This window comes from Ixodes scapularis, unplaced genomic scaffold (assembly GCF_016920785.2).
Source record: "Ixodes scapularis isolate PalLabHiFi unplaced genomic scaffold, ASM1692078v2 PGA_scaffold0__279_contigs__length_252992795, whole genome shotgun sequence".
NCBI lineage: Eukaryota > Metazoa > Arthropoda > Arachnida > Ixodida > Ixodidae > Ixodes > Ixodes scapularis.
In genome coordinates this window covers 59,608,037-59,626,789 of record NW_024609835.1, presented here as the reverse complement: position 1 = coordinate 59,626,789, position 18,753 = coordinate 59,608,037, and the positions used below count along the sequence as shown (strand labels likewise).

Below are 18,753 nucleotides of genomic sequence, written 5' to 3'. Positions count from 1 at the left end.
TTGCATCCGCTAGAGTAGAGAGCTCCTCGGGAACAGTTCATGACAAAACCATGCGCTCAATTTACCGGCGGATCTGTGGCGGGTGCTTATGCCAGGTCGAAGTTTCGAGAGGAAGAGGTCGATTACAGGGCTGCGACCGTTCAAACATCGTTCAAAAGCCACGTTGCTCTCAGGAAAGGGTTGGTCCGAGTAAAGAATCGTTGAAAAGTAGCATGTATTTGTCTTTCTTTCGTGTCGTGTACCGTAGTGTCGATAGAGATGCAATTGTGCGAGTTCCATTGCCGTTAAAAGAAAAAGATGCCTAGACCTACTTCTTGTTGACGACGGCGCAATTGCTGTGGCGGTAACGAGGCCTCCGTTGCCTCGACCATGGAGTGCTGTCACGTGCCTTATTCCGACGCTCTCATTGGGTCGCGGGAGCCGCAGCCTCCACAGTTCGCCAAGTTATCATGAAACGGAGTATAGTGACGCTCCGAAGAACATGCTCCGTCTCACCAGTTCGCCTTGGCGCTAGCAAAGTCCAAGGCGCGAAAGCGTAGTTCTGAAGAACCCTTCGGCTAACACAAGAACTCGCGCAGAGAAAGCGCTTTCGAAACCCAGGTGCCCGCGCCCATGCCTTCACCGCGACTCATAGCTGGATATCGAACTGAAATGTACGTCCGCCATGTTGGTTGCGGCGAGGAACCAGCGACCGTCGGGGCGACGAGCACGTATACATGCGCAAGAAGAGCGCAATACATTACTAACCCTCAGCTCACAGGTGCTGGTGAGGATCGATGACGGTGAGCAGAAGGCCTCGATTGTTACCGACAACGCTACGAAATTGACAAACAGCATAGGAATTTCGACGCAACAAAGATGGCAGCGCACCCAGAGTGCTGCCGGACGTTCCCACTATTTCCCGTACTAATACAGTGGGTTGTGACATATGCCAACCATTACTTAAATAAACACAAACAGGCTTCTTGTGAAGTAAAGTTGGGTTAAATAAGGGCAAGAGTACTTCTATATACATGGAAGCAAATCACAACCTCGCAACACACGGCATCACTCTGTATATCAACAAATTACGGCAAGATAGTTTATGTACACCGAAGCAGATCTCGAACCCGCGATACACACTGCATAGCTTGTATTTTAGCAACTTGACCGATTCCAGGGCGCAATAAAATGCATCGTTTGACAAAATTGATACTATGGCAGAAGGTAACCGGTTCCATTGGCAAATTGTTTTCGGTAAGAAAGCACTCCTAAACACTGCATGCAGTCCTGCATCTGTACTCACCAACCTTATGAACGCGATCCACTCGGGCGGATTGATAATGCTGTGAAAAAAGAGAGGTGTCACGTGGGGTTCGGGCTGGGGAATGATATATACTATGAAAAACCTTCGAGCGAAGCTTTGCTTTTACAGTATTCGAGTGTATCCCACTGTGGAGTCTGTTTTGCACGTGACACACTAAAAGCTCTATCTTCTACCGACCTTCCCAATACATAGAGTACCGCAAAGTTTTACACCTTTTCTAGTTCCATCTTTTTCAGTGATAGTCGGCGGGTCCCACACATTGCAGGCATATTATAAAATAGAGAACACATTCGTTTTAGAGCACAGCTCCCGGGTGACTTGAGGAAAGTTACGCGTATTTCTGCGTAGACAGCCCAAATATTTTGAAGGATTTGCCACAGAATAATCGACATGTCGACTCTGGAGTCTGATGTAACGAAGATGTAAAGAAAACGCCTAAGTACTTAAACTCAGAAACCACTTTTAGATTAATATTGTTTGTTTCATAACGGAATTTGCTCACTGTTTTTCTTCTGGAAAATGTCATGCATACGGTTTTATCCAAATTCTGATTCATCCGCCAATTTTCACACCACGTTTGTATTGCATCTACGTCTTTTTGAAGGATAAAGCTATCAAATTCACAATTAACTTTTCTATACAATATGCAATCGTGTGTAAACATTCTCACGCATGATGTGACAGACTCCGAGATGTTATCGATATAAAGTGAGAAGAGTGAAGGTCTCAAAACCGACCCTTGCGGAACCACGGATGTTACATCAGAAATACCAGATTTCGCGCCATCTGCTACCACGTACTGACATCTTGAGCGTCGGTATTCGGAAGCCCAGGAGATATCACGAGGGTTGATAGTATAACGCCACTTTTTTACAACTAATAATGCGTGAGGTTCCACATCAAAAGCATCAAAAGCAGAAGTCACAGTGCTTCTGATTAAACAAATAATGAATATGCATCTGTTTAGAAATAGACGTGTGCAGGACGTATTCAAGAATCTTACAGCAAACGGAAGTTAATGAAATGGGACGGTAATTTGAAACATTGTTGCGAAGCCCCGATTTATAAACTGGGACAACAGCACTATCGTCCAATCATCAGAAAGCGAACAATAATTTAGTGACTTCGTAAAAAGTAATTTCAAATATGGGAACATCGATTGTGCACAGGATTTCAGTAAAGCAGTCGGTACGCAATCAGGAAGAGCAGCCTTTGAAGCACTTAAGCCCTCCAATAAAACTTCAATCCCGTGAGCGTCAAAGAAAATATCTTCCATGGGCGATATATTCGCCGGAGCGAGGCCGTCTGCAATGCTGTTCTCTGTAACACGTAGGGAAAACACAGAACTAAATTCGGTTTTAAAACATTCAGCTTTGTCACCAGCATTAGCAACCATATCGTCGGATTTCACGAGAGCAGGAATCGATACGTTATCTTTCTTATTCCTTTTTAAGTATTTCAAAAAGTTTCTTTGTGATTTTCTCTAACTTTAGTTTCGAATGACTCGGCTGCCGTTACATATTTGACACAGTATAATTTTGAGTTCATTGTAATACCCTACTTTCTGTTTCAGCAAAAACGCGTCTTCAGGTGGCATTGTCTCGTCAAAATTGAATCTCCAGAAGGCAGTTATTGTTGACAGCACGTAAAACGAGATGTGTCAGAAGAGTGACAATTTATCTTCCGAGAAGCCACTTCGGAAGAAGCCAGCGCAATCTTAACAGGAGAACGCAGTTTGCTTTGCAAGATACGGCCCCGTAGTCAAAATGGAAGTAATCGGACTTGAGACCACAGTCTAAAGCTTCAAGACGATAACATCCGAAGGCGAACCTCCTCCAGTTCAACCGGAACTGTTCGCTACAACACCTGCTGTGTCAGTACGAGGGGTTTCGCATCATGGCCACAAGGAAAGAGAACGAATGAACGTCCAGACTACGCCGTAAATTGAATTATTTCTTTCTAAAATAGGGGCTATCAGCAGTTGTTTTGCGTAACAATACTGTTTCTTTGTTTTCTCCAACCGTCCTTACAACACAGTAAACGTCTCAAGAATCAGATAAAATCGTGAGAAGTTTCCCTGAACAATTAGATTGGTCCAAGGCGGCATTGTCATCAAATAAAACCAGAAAAAAACGGCAGTCCAAAAGAATTTATGTTAGACCTGAGGTTACTGTTTTGCTTATCAGCATAAAAATGTAGAGACACGTAACATTTGCCGTCGTATTTATGTTGTGCTTACCGCATTTTTTGTTCGCTGTCACAGAAACCTGGTATTCCTCAATGTCCAAGAACCGTACAACAAAGCTAGACGAGGCTCGCGAGGCTCGCGCGGCGCGCGAATTGGCCACCCCAGCGAACGCAACATGTACTACGTCTGATCAAAGAAAGGTCGAACATACATGGCAACTTTTTATTACCGCCTTGAAAAAATGAGATTTGTAGCTGATATCTTCTACGATAGCAGTTAGTGGGATACTTCGCAGGTTTCGCACCGTCAACCGCACTCCATGTCGACGCGGACCATTTTCGGCACTCCGCCCAAAGATTCCACATTGACGTCACGCCGCTTGACACGATTCTGACGTCACGTCCGCATCATGTCACCTGTTAACTGGCGTCAGCTGACACCGTGACGTGACACTGTCATGCCAAGTCACGTGGCACAGTGACGCCACGTGACTTAATGACGTCAGGTGATACTGTGAGTCACGTGGCTTAATACGTCATATGACAATACGTCGTACCGGGGCAACATGATGACAAGTATAAACATAAACATGAAACCGCTGATAATAGAAACGAAACAAAGCGTTTTCGCTAATTATGCCAGAAAGGGTCTTGAGTGATAAAACGAATAACGCTAGGAGGGTGCTAAGCCGGCGATACCACGATGTGAAATTAAATGGAGCTGCACTCTTGAAACTTGAGTGCGCGATTTTGGCAGTGTTTTTCAATGACCACCAGCTGGTGTTAGTTTGTGTCCAATAACATTTCATATGATGTTCGGCTAGCCACACCAACGACAGGGAACGGTTCATGCATACACATGCGGTTTCATCGTTCTCTAAATTTCAAACTTGGACGCGCAAGTTTCGAAGTGTCTTTTAATTGCCAAAAGACAGTCCTAGTTTGTGTCCAATAAAATTGTTTAAAATGTCCATGAAATATTATCCAATTATTACACTTTACGTGTTCCAAAACGCTATGAAATTTTCGTTCGGTTTGTTGCTCGGCTTAATACGACACGCCTATGCGTACTCTATAGTGTGCGCTCGCACCTTTACCGTTCATTCAGTCTATGTGCTTCGAAATGACACCTTATCAGCTCCGACGTCACACCTCAGCCATGTATTTAGGCTATCCTTACGGGTAGCCTAAATACTTACTTTTTTTTCTCCTTTTACGCGACAAGACGCAAGGCCAGCAGATAACGGGTTGTTTAACAGCCCCAGTTCCACCGCTCTCTGCGTTCACATTTAGATACGAACTCTGGATGCACTCTTTTAGAAGATAAACCCGTGTATTGGACCTGGACGATGTTTCCGGGCCCGAGCAGGTGTAGCAAAAAAGAGAACGTAGTACCTGATGTTTCATAATCGTCAGTGTCGAAGCTCAGTTTCATCCCCCCCCCCCCCCCCCCCCCGCCCACACACGCGCGCGCACACACACAGAAAAAAGAGAAAAAAAAACATATTTTGAGGGTCATTTGCTTTTATAAATTGTTATTAACATAAACTAATCCACACTAGCAAAAAATCTACAAGCAGACCGTACTCTCATAAGTAGAAGAATAAGCACATACCTAAACATCCGACCAGCCTCGGAAATACAAAAAACGTTTCCATAAGAGAAGCTTTAGCTACAGTTAGGATGTGCTTGTTTAGTAGTACAGGGAGCGGTAGGAGAAATTTTGTAATAAATAAGTAAGGACGTGGTTAGCCTGGCATGCGCCGGTACAATGAGTCCACTTGTGAGGTACCGTAAAGCCAGTGTGGGAATTACCTTTCTTTCACTTTGCTCTCGGTAGATCTCAATATTGTTGAGCTACACATTCAATACTGCAAGTAAAGGATGGCGAAAAAACAGTGTGCAGCCCTTACCCCCCTCTTCCTTTCTCTCAAACCTTTCTTTTTAGGGCCATCCGCAGGTGGAGTTAATCATCAAGTAACTTGAATTCAAACATGCGGTGTGTTTCAAACAGTGCGTCCGCATGATCCTGAACAAAATATTGTTTTACCGACCGGCCCCATGCACTGACCTTTTATGTTCCAGTGTAAAAGTGCACATCTCTTTTTGGAACTTCGTGTGGCATCGGTTTTCCTCAGGCTTAGAAAGAATTAGAGCTAGTTTTGCACATTTTTAATCTATAATTCAAGTCGATCATGTTTTGATTTGTTGATGCACTTGGGAGATAACAGCATATTTCGTAACGTTTAAAACACAAATAAGATTACCCTACCTGGAAAAGAGAGAGAATAGTTTAAAGGTGCCTTGAAGAGTGTTTCATTGGGTTGCGCTTGCTTGTGTACTTAAATTCAGGATGAATTCTCTATTCTGGACAAATCATCAGGAAATGCAGGTCCGTGAGAAAGCTGATGATAGTTCTGACATACCTAATACGAATACCATATATTTAGAAAAAAAAAGTTATTTAAATCTGAATGAATTCAAAACAAATCAGATTTACATAATACAACCTTAACTTTTAATTTGTTTATTTCAAAACGTATCCCGACTTTTTCCACCTTTAACGACAAGGACACTGCACACACGTTTTTCCCCGAAGGACAGAGCAAGCAAATCATAGAGTGTCAAGATCGCGCTCGCCCCTTGCCCAACCGAAAAAATGTGCGTGTAGAAAATGTGCACTGCCCGATACTGACGACGCCGTAGTCAAAGACGTAGTGGAATAAAGAGCTGCCGTTTTAGAGCATGCAGTAATATTCAAAAGAGTGCGGGGATGGTAAACGTACAAATAAAATAACCAGTTTTTTGTTTTGCAACTAGCGTTGAAATAATTTCAGCTTAAAAAAACATACATTATAATTTGACTGTAGTTGTTTTTTTAACGTTACACGAGGTTGTCGCCGAGTTTAGTACAAGACGTACCTTTTTCGGGCCAATTGTAATGTCCTAAAACAATAAGCGGATGCGACTCATTGATTGTATGCGAGCATACGTCATTACTCTGCTTCAGCTCCGGTGGAATCAATGTGTCTCAATCTGTCGGTTTATATTTATGTACGGCTTCGAGACCTATCAATGTGGTGAAAGTAACCTCCGAATAGCGTGCCACATGTCGACACCCTTGTAGCTTAGATGTGTATTGGACTCTAATCCCACGCCTGAATTATAAAAGTAATAAAGTAAAAAAAAATACTTTGCCCCTCGTAGAATTCACTTTATTGTGTTGGAAGAAGAAAAATAGTGAACGCTTAGGACGAGACAGTGAGAGGAGACATGGCAAAAGATAATGTGCCGCACAGATAAAACAACTGACCAAAACTACAAAACGAACAAACCATACCTTTCCGCAGTCTTATCAGCCTCAAGCGACCAACGTGCCTATCTCAACGGTGAAGAGACGACAAGACTCTTCTTGTGTTCTTCGCTGACACATGTAAACCTCGGGGCAGCAGGTGCGCGCTCGTCGCGATGGATTCGAAAAGGAGCTGGGCAGTGGCAGTGGCCTGCTGCTGGATTAATGCCTTCTCACTGCTTACGATTCGATCGGCGTCTGTCATCTACGTGGAAATCCTACAGACATTCAGCGTCACCAGAGAACAAGCTTCGTGGCCACTCAGTTTAATCACTGTGTTTTACTGTCTCGTCGGTAAGTAGGCGCTGTCTACCTTCCCATATTGGAACTGCATGCGGAGATTGTCTTTGGAGCACCTTCTGTGAGTTTTAACCTAAAGAGGAGTCGTTTCTGTTATTTCGACGTGTCGATATCTTGCGAACAAATTGCTCTGCCGTGCCAAATAAGACGTGTCAGAGTTGTGCGTACATACCTTTCCAATTAACAAGTTCACGCAATTTCGGCGACCAGTAAAAGCAGCCGATCTTGAGACGACTCTGCACCGCTCACAGAAAACAAGAAAGGTTATCTGGCTGGGCATTGAATTGCAAAACCCGCTGCTTGATCTTTCGCAAGAAATCACGTTTTTTTTTGTTTTTTTTTAAAGACACTACGGGTTTCTCTTTTAGGCTGCCATTAAGATAATTTCGTACACAACACAGGACGCTTTTCACCGGCACACTTTCTAGGAGTTGTCAATTTTCTTACCGATAACAACAGCGTCGATTAGAGACGGCAATGTACAAGAGATCACAAGGCAATCCTGGGATAATGTCGTTTCAACAGAGATATCTAACTTTACCGAGGACAGTGGCTCATAAGCTCGTTTCGCTAGGCTGTCATGATTACACAATACAGTCTAGTTTAAAGCCGAGCTCTCACGCATGCACCCTCCGCAGAGATGCGTGAACATCGCTTCTGAGGTACAGCCAACTCAGATCTAACGTGTTTCCGACAAATTCTGCAGGGCCCATTGTAGGAGCTCTGGCAAACTACATCGCAATTGACAAATTGATATCAGTGGGATGTCTGGCAAGCGGATTGGCAGTTGCGGCCTGCTACTTCGCCAACGGCATTTCGTACCTTATCTTCTTCTTGGGAGTCACACAAGGTATGTGCTTCTAAACTTATTTTCTACATTCTTGTTGAAAAACCAAAAACATCACGTGTGTTCCGCGGATCTTTTTTTCGCTTCGTTTTTTAACATTATAATATTAAGCGAGAGCTGATACTCTGACCAACGCACAACATTTATAGCTACATTTATAGGGTTTTAATGTAGCCTCCACTACCCGTCCCCATAAGTTGCACAAAAATCTACGAAACACAACTACTCTGGACCCTCTTCCATAACTCGGGTACTCGGCATGCTTTCAACGAATATCCAGTGTAAAAGTTGCTTCCGTTGAAGAAATGCTTACCATACAATATATGCAACGTCGGTGCTCAGTGACCTTGAAGCTGTTCAACATGAGATGGGGATGTTTAATGCATTCAATGGCTACAAATAGGGTGTTACGCAGACATTTTAGCTATGGCATTATTAGGTACGTATGTCAATCATATCTATGTTTTTTCAGGTTGTGCCCTCGGTCTCTTATGTCTATGCAACACCGCCATCAGTCAACACTTTCGTCGCTATAGGGCAGTGGCTTCGGGAATCAGCAACGCCGGGTTCTGCATTGGCGGGCTCATTTTGCCACCGTTGGTTCAGTTAATATTTGATGAGTATGGCTGTAGAGGAGCCCTGCTGATCTGCGGTGCAGTCATGCTCAATGCGACCGCTGGGGCTATCTTAACACGGTCTCCTTACGAGCCAATCGTGAAACCTGAATGCTCTTGCCAGAGGAACGCATCTCCAAATGATACTCTCCTCTCAAAAGTGAATCTCCCAGATTTACTTACTGTTGACAGCAAGCAAAAAGAGGTGTGTCAAACAAATGTTATTTCATCACCCGGGGAGTCAGATTGGAAAACGCCTGAAGAATCTCAACGAGAAAACACAGTCTCTTTGGCGAGAAACGGCACCGTTGTAGAAGTTGAAAAAAAAGGACTTCAGTACCCACACGAAATGTGCAAAACAATAACAACCGAAGGCGAACATCCTTCAGATCAACTCGGACAGTTTTGTACAAACTTCCCACTCGCGTCAAAGATCAAATACGAAAAAGTGACCGGTCCAGGACGAAACGACAGGCTCCAGAGGCTTGGCTTCCTCTTATCCCCCAAGTTCTACCTCATTGCGTTCTCAGTTATGCAAATCTGGTTCAATGTGACGGCCTACCTGACGATCATCGTAGACTTCGCGACCGATCGAAACATTTCTAGGTGGAACGCTGTCTTCCTTGCGACCTTCATCACCGCGGCTGACCTTGTAGCGAGACTCGGTTCTGGATTCATTACCGACAGAGGTCTTCTGGGGAAAAACGCTATGATGGCAACGCATCTTCTGCTCTGGGCGGCCACGTTGTATCTGACACCACTCTGCAGTTCCTACGCCTGCTACGTCCTTACGGCCATCGTCATGGGCTGGTGTGGCGGTGCAACGTTCATCTTGACGGCAGTCTTCTTTATGGAACTTGTCGACCCTGATGCCTTCAGCATGTGCATCGGCGTAGCCTCCTTTGTTGGCGGGCTCCCGCTATTGGCCAGGCCACCGCTGATCGGTAAGTGCCACGCTGCAGCCGAAGGCGATGTTTCTTTTTTTTGTTCTTGATTTACCTATTAGATTTTCAGTTTTAGAGCGCAGCTCTTAGGCGCCCGCTTCCGGCTTGAGCGGCGTCGCCGTCGCCGTCGCCGTCGCCGTCACCGTCGCCGCCGGCATAACCGCGCGGTGCATTATGGGTAAATTTCCCCACTAAATTTAGCGGAAAATTTTCCCCGACAAATTTAGCGGAAAATTTTCCCCGACAAATTTAGCGGAAACTTTTCCCCGACAAATTTAGCGGGAAAAAATTCCCTACTAAGTTGAGCGGAAAAATTTCCCCGCTAAATATAACGGAAAATTTTCCCTGCCCAATTTAGCGGAAAAATTTCCCCGCTAAATTTAGCGGCAAAAATTTCCCGCTGAAAAAATTTCCCCACTATAAATATAGCGGAAATATTTCCCCGCCAAATTTAGCGGAAGATTTTCTCCGCCAAATTTAGTGGAAAAAATTTACCCACTAAATTTAGCGGGGAAATTTTTTCGCTAAATTTAGCGGGAAATTTTTTGTCCTCTATACTTAGCGGAAAAAATTTTTCCGCTAAGTTTAGCAAAAAAAAAATTTCCGCAAAATTTAGTGGAAGAAAATTCCCCACTAAATTTAGCAGAAATTGTTTCTCTAAATAGGTGGAAAGGAGAAGAGGCATGGCCTCCTCTCCGTACCTTCCCCTCCTCTTCCTCAAGAGCTGCGCTCTAATTCAACGTTACAGGAGATTGTAAACGTCTTTCATTTTTGAGTTCTTTATAACTTATTAATTTATGTAAGGTCGACGGACCCTAGCCCTATTAGGGTCGCAATGACAAGTACATTTCAGAATGAGGCTGAAATCAAACCTCTCACGAAGGAACTCTCCTCCTATATGAAGAATCCTGTAATCGAAAGTGCAGAGCATTTTTTTACAGTATTAACGAGGGAATTACTGAAACTGCAATAGCGTAGGAAACATTAATGGCTATATATTACATCTACTCATTGTTATTGTTTTGGTTCAATTGACACTCGAGTATTTAAAATAACATTGAGTTCATGACAGGCGACCAAGCCATATTACGAAGAACGCGAAGAGTCAGGAATTCCATTACATTTAGGAAATACTATATGAGATAGCCGCGAGAAAGTCTGAGCTCAGTTCTTTAATTAAATGTAAATATAAAAATATTAAATGCAAATGATACACTCTAGTCAAGGCCCCACACATCATGTAATATTTCGTATCTTCCGATCGAGCTGGCCATCTTCTTAGAAGGCTTCTCTGAGTCTTATGAACCTCTGCTTTTACTGCGCGACATAGGTGGGCTCTACTCATGTAATTTAGGTGTAGAAATTAATCGTTATAACGCAGTGGCTTTTTCCAGGTTGAAATATCCCTAAAGCATTAATCCGTACGGAGCGTTTCGCCAATTTTATAATTCGAAATCCTGAGACGAGAAAGACATAAAATAAGTAATTCGATAACTATTGGAAACCAACTTGTTTTTTTTTATTTTTTTGTAATTACTATGCACTTTTAGAGATATCGGCAATATAGCCAATCCACCATTAAGCCTGAGGGCAGCAGTGTCCCCACTTGTCGTGGCTAAGCAGTATACATGAGAAACGTTATTTATTTACTCTTCTATTTACTTTAGATCAGATGTAGTTCATTACAATTAGAATGATTAGACCACACAAATTATATAGTTAATTATTATTCAGCATGACATAAAAAAATTAAGGCAATTACCTCACAATTCTTTTTCTGTGAGAGCTACCCAATCTCGAGGATGTTTACTCAATAACATCATAGTCAGTTGACCGTCCATACTATCGCCAAAGCGTTCTGGCGAGGAATGTCCATTCCTCCATCTGACCATTGAGGATGCAGTGTGGGGCGTTTCATATTTTGAACACGTTGCGTCTTTATTTCAACTTTTCCATAATGGTATGACAGTGAGAGATCGGTCCTGAGCATAATACGAGTCAGTTGTTTTAATGTTTTGTAACATCACCACAGCGTTTGGGGCGCTTTATGTATGGCGAGAGCTAAAAGCTAAAGTGACATTTAAGTAGTATATACGCAGCCAGAGTCTTGTGGTTATGCAGACAAAGCTATCGGCGCAAAAGCGCTTGCTCGGCTTGAGCGTCCATCAAAACAATCCACGCGCAATCTTCACTTCTAAAATACCACAGAAGGTTGCCCGCGATTAAAGTATGCACTGAAAGAATCTAATGGAAGCTCAAACACTTCCGTACCCTGCAGACGGAAGATATGAGTTGTGTAGAGTTGTGCGAATATTAGAAATTTCGAATATTAGTTTCGAATAATACACTATTTGGTATTCGCTTCGAGAAGAACTGCACTATTCGCGTGTTTCAAATTGTTGATTGGGGCGGGTTAGCCCCGTTGAGTGCGCTTCTTACCGAGCACTAGTGCAGTGCGGAGAAGCAATACCAGCGGAAGCGAGCTCCACGGGTGTTGCTTCTTTGCATTACACCGGTGTTCGGTAAGAAGCGCACTCAATGGAGTTCCCCGGCGCAATAAACACTTGGAAAAGTAAGAATATCGTAATTGCCTGCTTTGAAGAAAAGCATACATTCAAAGCGGGACGGTGCACGCGTGCCGGTTGTATTTGAAATAAATGAAAACTTTGTGAATGGGTGTATCTACATTATAGTAAAAGTTTTAGAATTAAACTGACTGCTATACAAGAGTATATACTATGTTAGACAGAAATGCCCTTAAAACCTGCGTCCATCATGTGCGGTTCTTTCTTTTTTAACACAACATTAAAGAAAGAATATTTTATATAGCAAGATTTGTAAATTCACTCAATTGGGTATAGTTGGCCATCTCTATAATATTCATTTTATGTCAAATCCGTCGTTTGATTGCCATTCCAAGACATCAGATCTTTTGAGGTCACAGTTCATAAATATAGATAATTAAACTTAGCTTATAAATGAACAACTGGAACAACCTTCGCGAGTTTAGCTGGGTTTGGTCTAAGCATTATGCTGTGGTAGGGAAAGGCGTGAAAAAACTGTTCGATATTCGAATCGAAAATATTCGGCCAAAACCACTATTTGCTTCGACTTCGCTTCGAACTTAAAATACGCTATTCGCACAAGACTAGAGTTCTGATCAGATATTCAAAGAGCATATTCACAATCGGTAATGTTTACTCTTTTCAAACATTATGACAATAGAAAGCACTGGCTTTCTGTGGGACATCTTTGCTCCGCTACTGGTGCCGTGACTCTGACAGCATGTGCGTTCATGGTAGGAGCACTGGCATAGCCTCGGTGGCTTCAAAACCCCGCAGTTTGGCAGAAAAACAATGCGACAAGCTTTCAGTATATGTTTGTCAGTCAGTGAATCCACAGACCAAGAAGAAGGCGAGAGCAGGGAAGGAAACAAATAGGTTAATTAAGGCTTCCACTCACCAATGCTACTTCCCAGCAAAAAACATTAAAAGATGTTTTTAAATTTTTTAAATTAAAAAAAAAATATTTCCGACTATTGCAGCTAAAATACGATAAAATCACCACTATAATTCCTTTAATACAAAACAATAAATTACAAATACAAATTATCAAGAAAACTAGATAAATTTCAGTCTATAATTGGCACGGTACCCTATTATGTTCCTAAGAGATCCAAATTCTACAACGTAAATCCTCATGTCAAAAAACTAAAATTTTTGCCGACAAAAAAAAAACTTTTCACGGTCTGCGTATTTTTTGGCAGTACCGCTTTTTCACTTAACGTTTTGTTTAGTCCTCTGTTGGTGGCACCAAATTGAATAAGCGTGGCTGAGCTTCTGAAGAGTCTCCTGGGGGAATAGGCCATTAATAAGTTATCTTCAAAAATAGCATAAAAGGGCTTGAGACGCGGCCACCATTTAACGTATGCGATTATTGCATAGTGACTTTCTTTCAGTCATCCTTTGTCGCACGCAGCCACTACGCAGAACTCAATTCTCAACAAATTCCTCTGCCAGAGGAATTTGTTGAACACCAACTAGTTGGAACACTGTTATTAAGAACTTGCTAAAGCATTGCTGTTATACAGTAAGGCTTTGAGGTTTCGATGTATTTGTCCCTTCGTGTTCCCCTTTCGCGGTTAAGTATGAGCGCTGACCAACTAGCCTTATTACATTAATGTATCGTTAATCTGGAAACCGTTAAAACGGATACTCCGCTATACAGACAGCATTTACGGGGACAAACTGGGTAAATACACGCCTTTTTGGTCTCGTTATTACGAACAACTAACATTATGAACGCTTTTTGGGGCAACGAAGGTGTCCACATTAACGAGACATCACAGTTATAAAGTTCAGTTGTGTAACTAACATAAAAATGGGCCTCCTTCAGTTGGTTTTTGTGTGCGTGTGTGTTTCTTTATTCCTTGCAGGATATTACAGGGATACTTTGGGCGACTACGAAGGCCTCTTTCACCTTCAAGGGACGGCATCCGCCTGCATTGCAGTCTTCTGGATTTTTGTACACTTCAAAGAGAAGTGCAGCGTTACCAGTCTTCGGTCAAGCTGAAACTTCCACAAAGCTCTAGGAACAAACTAACGTCAGTCCCTTTCATATAAATTATGAAGTGGCTCAAACTGTCTCGTTAATTAACAAAAAGAAAGGTTAAACACTCTAAACTGTAACGCGGTCAGGACGAAGCGTTACTCGCCAAAGCTTCAAAAGCCCGCGTCATCTCGCGTTTCACGCGAAGGACATTATATTGCCCCTATAGGCCACGAAATGTGACTGTTACCCTGCTTCCCAGTAAAGGCCCAAAGAGTGGCGTTTTTCTTCTTTTTTTTTTTCCTCTCTCTTTTTTGTCAAGTATTTTTAGTAGAAAGCAAAGAAAGGCTGCTCCACGCCATGTGATAGCTCAGGCCCCGAAAGCAGGCTGCGCTCAAAGCCACAGTTGCGCTGCTCATACGTGATACAAGAGACACGTTGTTTACCGCAAACATGATAGTGATTTTTAGGGAACCGTTTTTGCACATCCGATACGCTACGATGGGCCCTTTTGAACGAACTGCGCATGCGCTACAGCATAAGACTCGCACGTGCACATTGCATACCGGAAGGCCCATTGTATCGTATCGGATGTGCAAATACGGTTTCCTAAAACTCTCCGATGGTAAAATTATCCACAGACATCAAATATCTTGCAAGAATGTTGGTTCCTTTGATATGTGTTTGCGTACATTTTTTTGTATGATGAATGTGACCGTCTCCATACAAAGAAGAAACACGCCTCAGAAAATGTGTTATCTTTTAGCGGTGTGACCGCGCCTTCGGGAACGTATTAGGAGAGCAAGTCGTCTGCTTCTAGCGCAGGAGTTGCGGTGACGTCAGAACGACGCCGAGCTCTGATTGGCTTTGATTGAAAGGATAGTGGATAGACCTCAATGCTTGATGCCTTGAGGTCTACCCACTACTTTTTGCTTTTTCACTCAGCCAATAAGAGCTCGGCGTTCTGACATCATAGCAACCCCTGTGCAAGAAGCAGACGAACTTCCGCTCCGCATTGCCATGATTTGAATACAAAGAACAAGGAGTAGAGATCTCCGACAAGGCGCTCCAGAAAGGGCAATGCTGGGTTCGAGAGAACGGCAAGTGGTGCTGAAAGCCGGCCGGGCCTGGGCGCATGGGTATCACTGGAGTCAGTGAAAATATCACGACCCAAACCGAGACTGGCATACCAGATCTCAGAAAAAAGCACGAGAGGCCAGTCGTCAACAGGAACTTTGTCTGCCTAAGGCCGTCCAAGAAGTTATCACCGAGACAGGCTCCAAATACACCACCACGACCCGTCTCATCCTAAGCGACCGAGCGCAGAAATAAATAACCAAAACGGACACCGCACGGACTCGAGCCAAAGTCTGGGAACCGACCATTTGGACACTCCATATATTTTCTTGTATATATATCGCTTCATCTTTTATTATCTCCAATTAGAATAATTTATAATACACATTTATATTAAACTAGCTCTCGTCTTTAATTTCCGTCATCAATTTCATCCGAACCTCGCGCCACATATGTCGACAATAGACGGTCTTAGAATAGGGGACCCAAATGGAAGTCCCCCAAACTGCTCGGGGAACACGGGGCATTAGGGCTCCTATTCAAAAACTCCCTAATGCGTATTTACTCGTTTATTGAGGGTATTCACTGGCGTAATTTCGTCCCCACCCTTACGTTGTTTTGAGTTGTCTCGCGCGTGCCAAAGGCGAGCATTCCAAGCCATACATGACGCCCGCAAATATATAGAGCAAAAACGTTTGGGCTCCAATCCACGCCGTGAAGGCAGTTGGCCAGCGAAGCTGTGGTATCACGAGCAACGATCGTCCAATGCACTATATAAGACCCTTTTTATGGCAAACGCCACGAGGTGGTGCTCCAGTCTTTGACGTCCGAGAGACCGCCATATCAGATGTGTAGTGGGTATTGGTAACCCTCAGGCAAGCGCCAGTTTCCACACCTTCATCATTGAAAAACCTGTCCCGGTTTATAAAAATAATGAACAAATGGTACTTTAATACCACTGCTTGAAATGTGAATGAAACCTTGAACCACTAATTCTCCACGTGAACGCCCAAAAAACGAAAGAGTGCGAGATCTGTTAAAATATATCGAGTACCCTTCTAAACCAACTAGCCTCTTCCAAGATGTAATATTGTACAGCAGAAGGCCCTCGTTAAATTTCCAACTTTGTTGTCCCGCAGAATTTATGCTTTCTAGCACTGGTGACATTAGCAAGCTCGACAGGCTTGCAAAGACGGTGCGACCGCAAGTCGCTTCAGACGCTAGCGGCAGTCATGTTTGCAAACGGGAAAAAGGTCTTATACCAAATGGTTTACGAAAGAAAAGTAAATGCACTGTACCAAAACTTTTTTATATATAAAAGTCTTCGTACGCTGCCGTTGCCGCGACAGCTTATGCAACCGAAATCTTTACCGCGAAACGCATGCGGGTATTGCTACGGGCTTGGCGTTGTTAGCGCGTCTAGTGACGTCAGTTGCCACCTTGTACTATGCCATTGCCACGACAGCATATGCAACAGCAATCTTTACCGGGAAACGCTTGCGGGGAGCGCTACCTGCCTTGCAACGTTTGCGCGCGCTTTATCATCTATCATCCGTTTTCTTATTGAAACGAGTGTCAAAACCACGTGATAGATGATAAGGCGCGCACGATGGTTTTCTGTCGACTACCGCTCTTTCCACGGAAACGAAAAAACCCGACAAACGAGTCATATGCAGCTTCGCTGCAAAAAACTTAGGAGTCTCATCACCCTCACACTGAGCAGCAAAATAGCGGATTAACTTCGTGTGAATAATTAGCAACATGTGAACAATACTGGCGAGGAGATTGAACTATAGGCGGCGCTTTTTCCAGCTGGTTTTCCACAAAGCTCGGTGTTCACCCAACATTCCCATTTACATCAGCTTTTTAGATCGAGCCCGGCACACACATTGGACACGAACGCCGCGTGAGCGTTCTGCTGGGACTCGTGCCCAATTGGTGCTTCACTGACTGACACGAGCCCAAGCCGAGCACTGACGCAGCATTCGGCTTCGTCAGCCAAGTATTGCTTCAGAAACACAGGCAAATAACTCACGCTGGTGGTCCCCGTGACCTTATTTCTAAACTTAGCCGCTTAGGGCGCGACGGTTCTTGCCATAAAGTCCCTGCGCAAGACCATGATGCAACGCTGCTTCCGGCTCGAAATCTTGTCGAAAATCTGCGTCGGTGACATTAGACTGCTTTCGCCCTATGTATTTCTGTGTGCAGAGGCGGTGGCTTCTAGACTGGCCAAGTTCTTTTCGCGTCTTGGTTAAGTGCGCCAGGCAGAAGAGTCGAGAACATCAAGGAGCATCGGCTGGCGCTCAAATTTTATACATACCGGCGTTTATTCGGACTTGAGACGAGTCGCCGCTCGAAAAGCCGGCTCGTCGCGGCCAAGATGGACCCGGTAGACAAAGTCGGGTGGCTCCGAAGAGGGAAAAACAAAGAAAGCTTGGGGTTAAGAACCCGAAGGTCGTCCCTAATCGTAAAATTATTGGGGTCCTTCGTAGACGTCTGCTCTCTCCTCCCCTGTCCGTCTTACTTTCGTCCTACCCTCTTGAGTTGCAAAGAACTATAGTGGAAGACTAAGAATGCCAGATAATGTTTTATAATAGCAGCTTTTGCTTCTCTTATACTTGGCTTAGTGGTAGCCTGGCACCAAGACGAAAAACGTGAAACTGGAAATTGTATAAAGTGTGAGCAGTACATTTCTTTTTTTTTTGTATTTCTCGTGAGTACGTGCCTTAATCACACAATATGTACTAGAAGACGACTATAATGACGAAAATAATTTGATAGGCAACCTGCAATGCTGTTTGGGTTGGCGTCATCTAGCGACTGATGCAAGAATCATCGTGTATACCTGAAAGTGGCGGCTGCATTGTTCAAACGGGAGCGTCACTCCCGTTTCAACAATGCCGCCGCCACACCTTGGTGGCGTCACTTAGCCTATGTCTGAAGCAAGAAATGCTGGGTGAGCAAGAAATCCACGCGGGTGTGACATGCCAGTACGGCGGAAGCTAAGCTCCTGGGGGACAATCGGAACAACGGAGTGAGGTACGTGACTATAGGTATCCCCGGAGTGTTCGAAAAAGTATTTTCGCTATGTCATGCTCCCAATGTGTGCGTTGCGCTCGTATACGCCTCTCAAATCGGTTCATTTTTGTCTTCTGCGCATGAGAAAGGAAGTAGCGGTGACGTCAGAACGCCGAGCCCTGACTGGCTGATCGCGACCCCCTATTTGAGCGTCGTCTGCTCCTTTGCAACGTCGTCTGCTCGCAACATCGTCTGCGTCTGTCTTACCTTTCCTGCGACTTTCGGGTCTTTACGAGCGAGCTTGACTTCGCCTTTCAGAGAGGGCAGACGAAATAACTCGAGCGGTGCGTTGTTTTTGTCTAACAACTAGCAGACGTGCATCAAGGAGGGAAGTCAAAGGACTCACTGACGAGGTGTCCCGAGGCGCCGAGGTTTATTTGCTAAGAACCGAGAGTGAGCGTGTTAGCGTCCCGCAAGTTCCCTCCCAAATATTTTTTCCCTCCTTTCGTGTGCGGCGAGACCCCTCATTCTTTAACGGCGTCGGCGGGTTGGCGCAGTTA

General features: G+C 44.1%; 2 protein-coding genes across 3 annotated transcripts in view; one reads left to right on the top strand and one right to left on the bottom strand.

The window, feature by feature from the left end:
* The window catches only part of LOC8028078 (diacylglycerol kinase 1), a 599,538-nt gene that overhangs the window by 342,596 nt on the left and 238,189 nt on the right, over positions 1 to 18,753 (bottom strand). The gene's annotated exons all lie outside the window — the stretch shown is intronic.
* Positions 6,890 to 14,232, top strand: LOC8038785 (monocarboxylate transporter 12). The gene is made up of 4 exons (XM_002412886.5): positions 6,890 to 7,139; positions 7,852 to 7,995; positions 8,465 to 9,550; positions 13,986 to 14,232. The coding sequence occupies exons 1-4, from the start codon at positions 6,962 to 6,964 to the stop codon at positions 14,120 to 14,122; spliced, it is 1,545 nt and encodes a 514-aa protein (XP_002412931.3). The 5' UTR covers positions 6,890 to 6,961; the 3' UTR covers positions 14,123 to 14,232.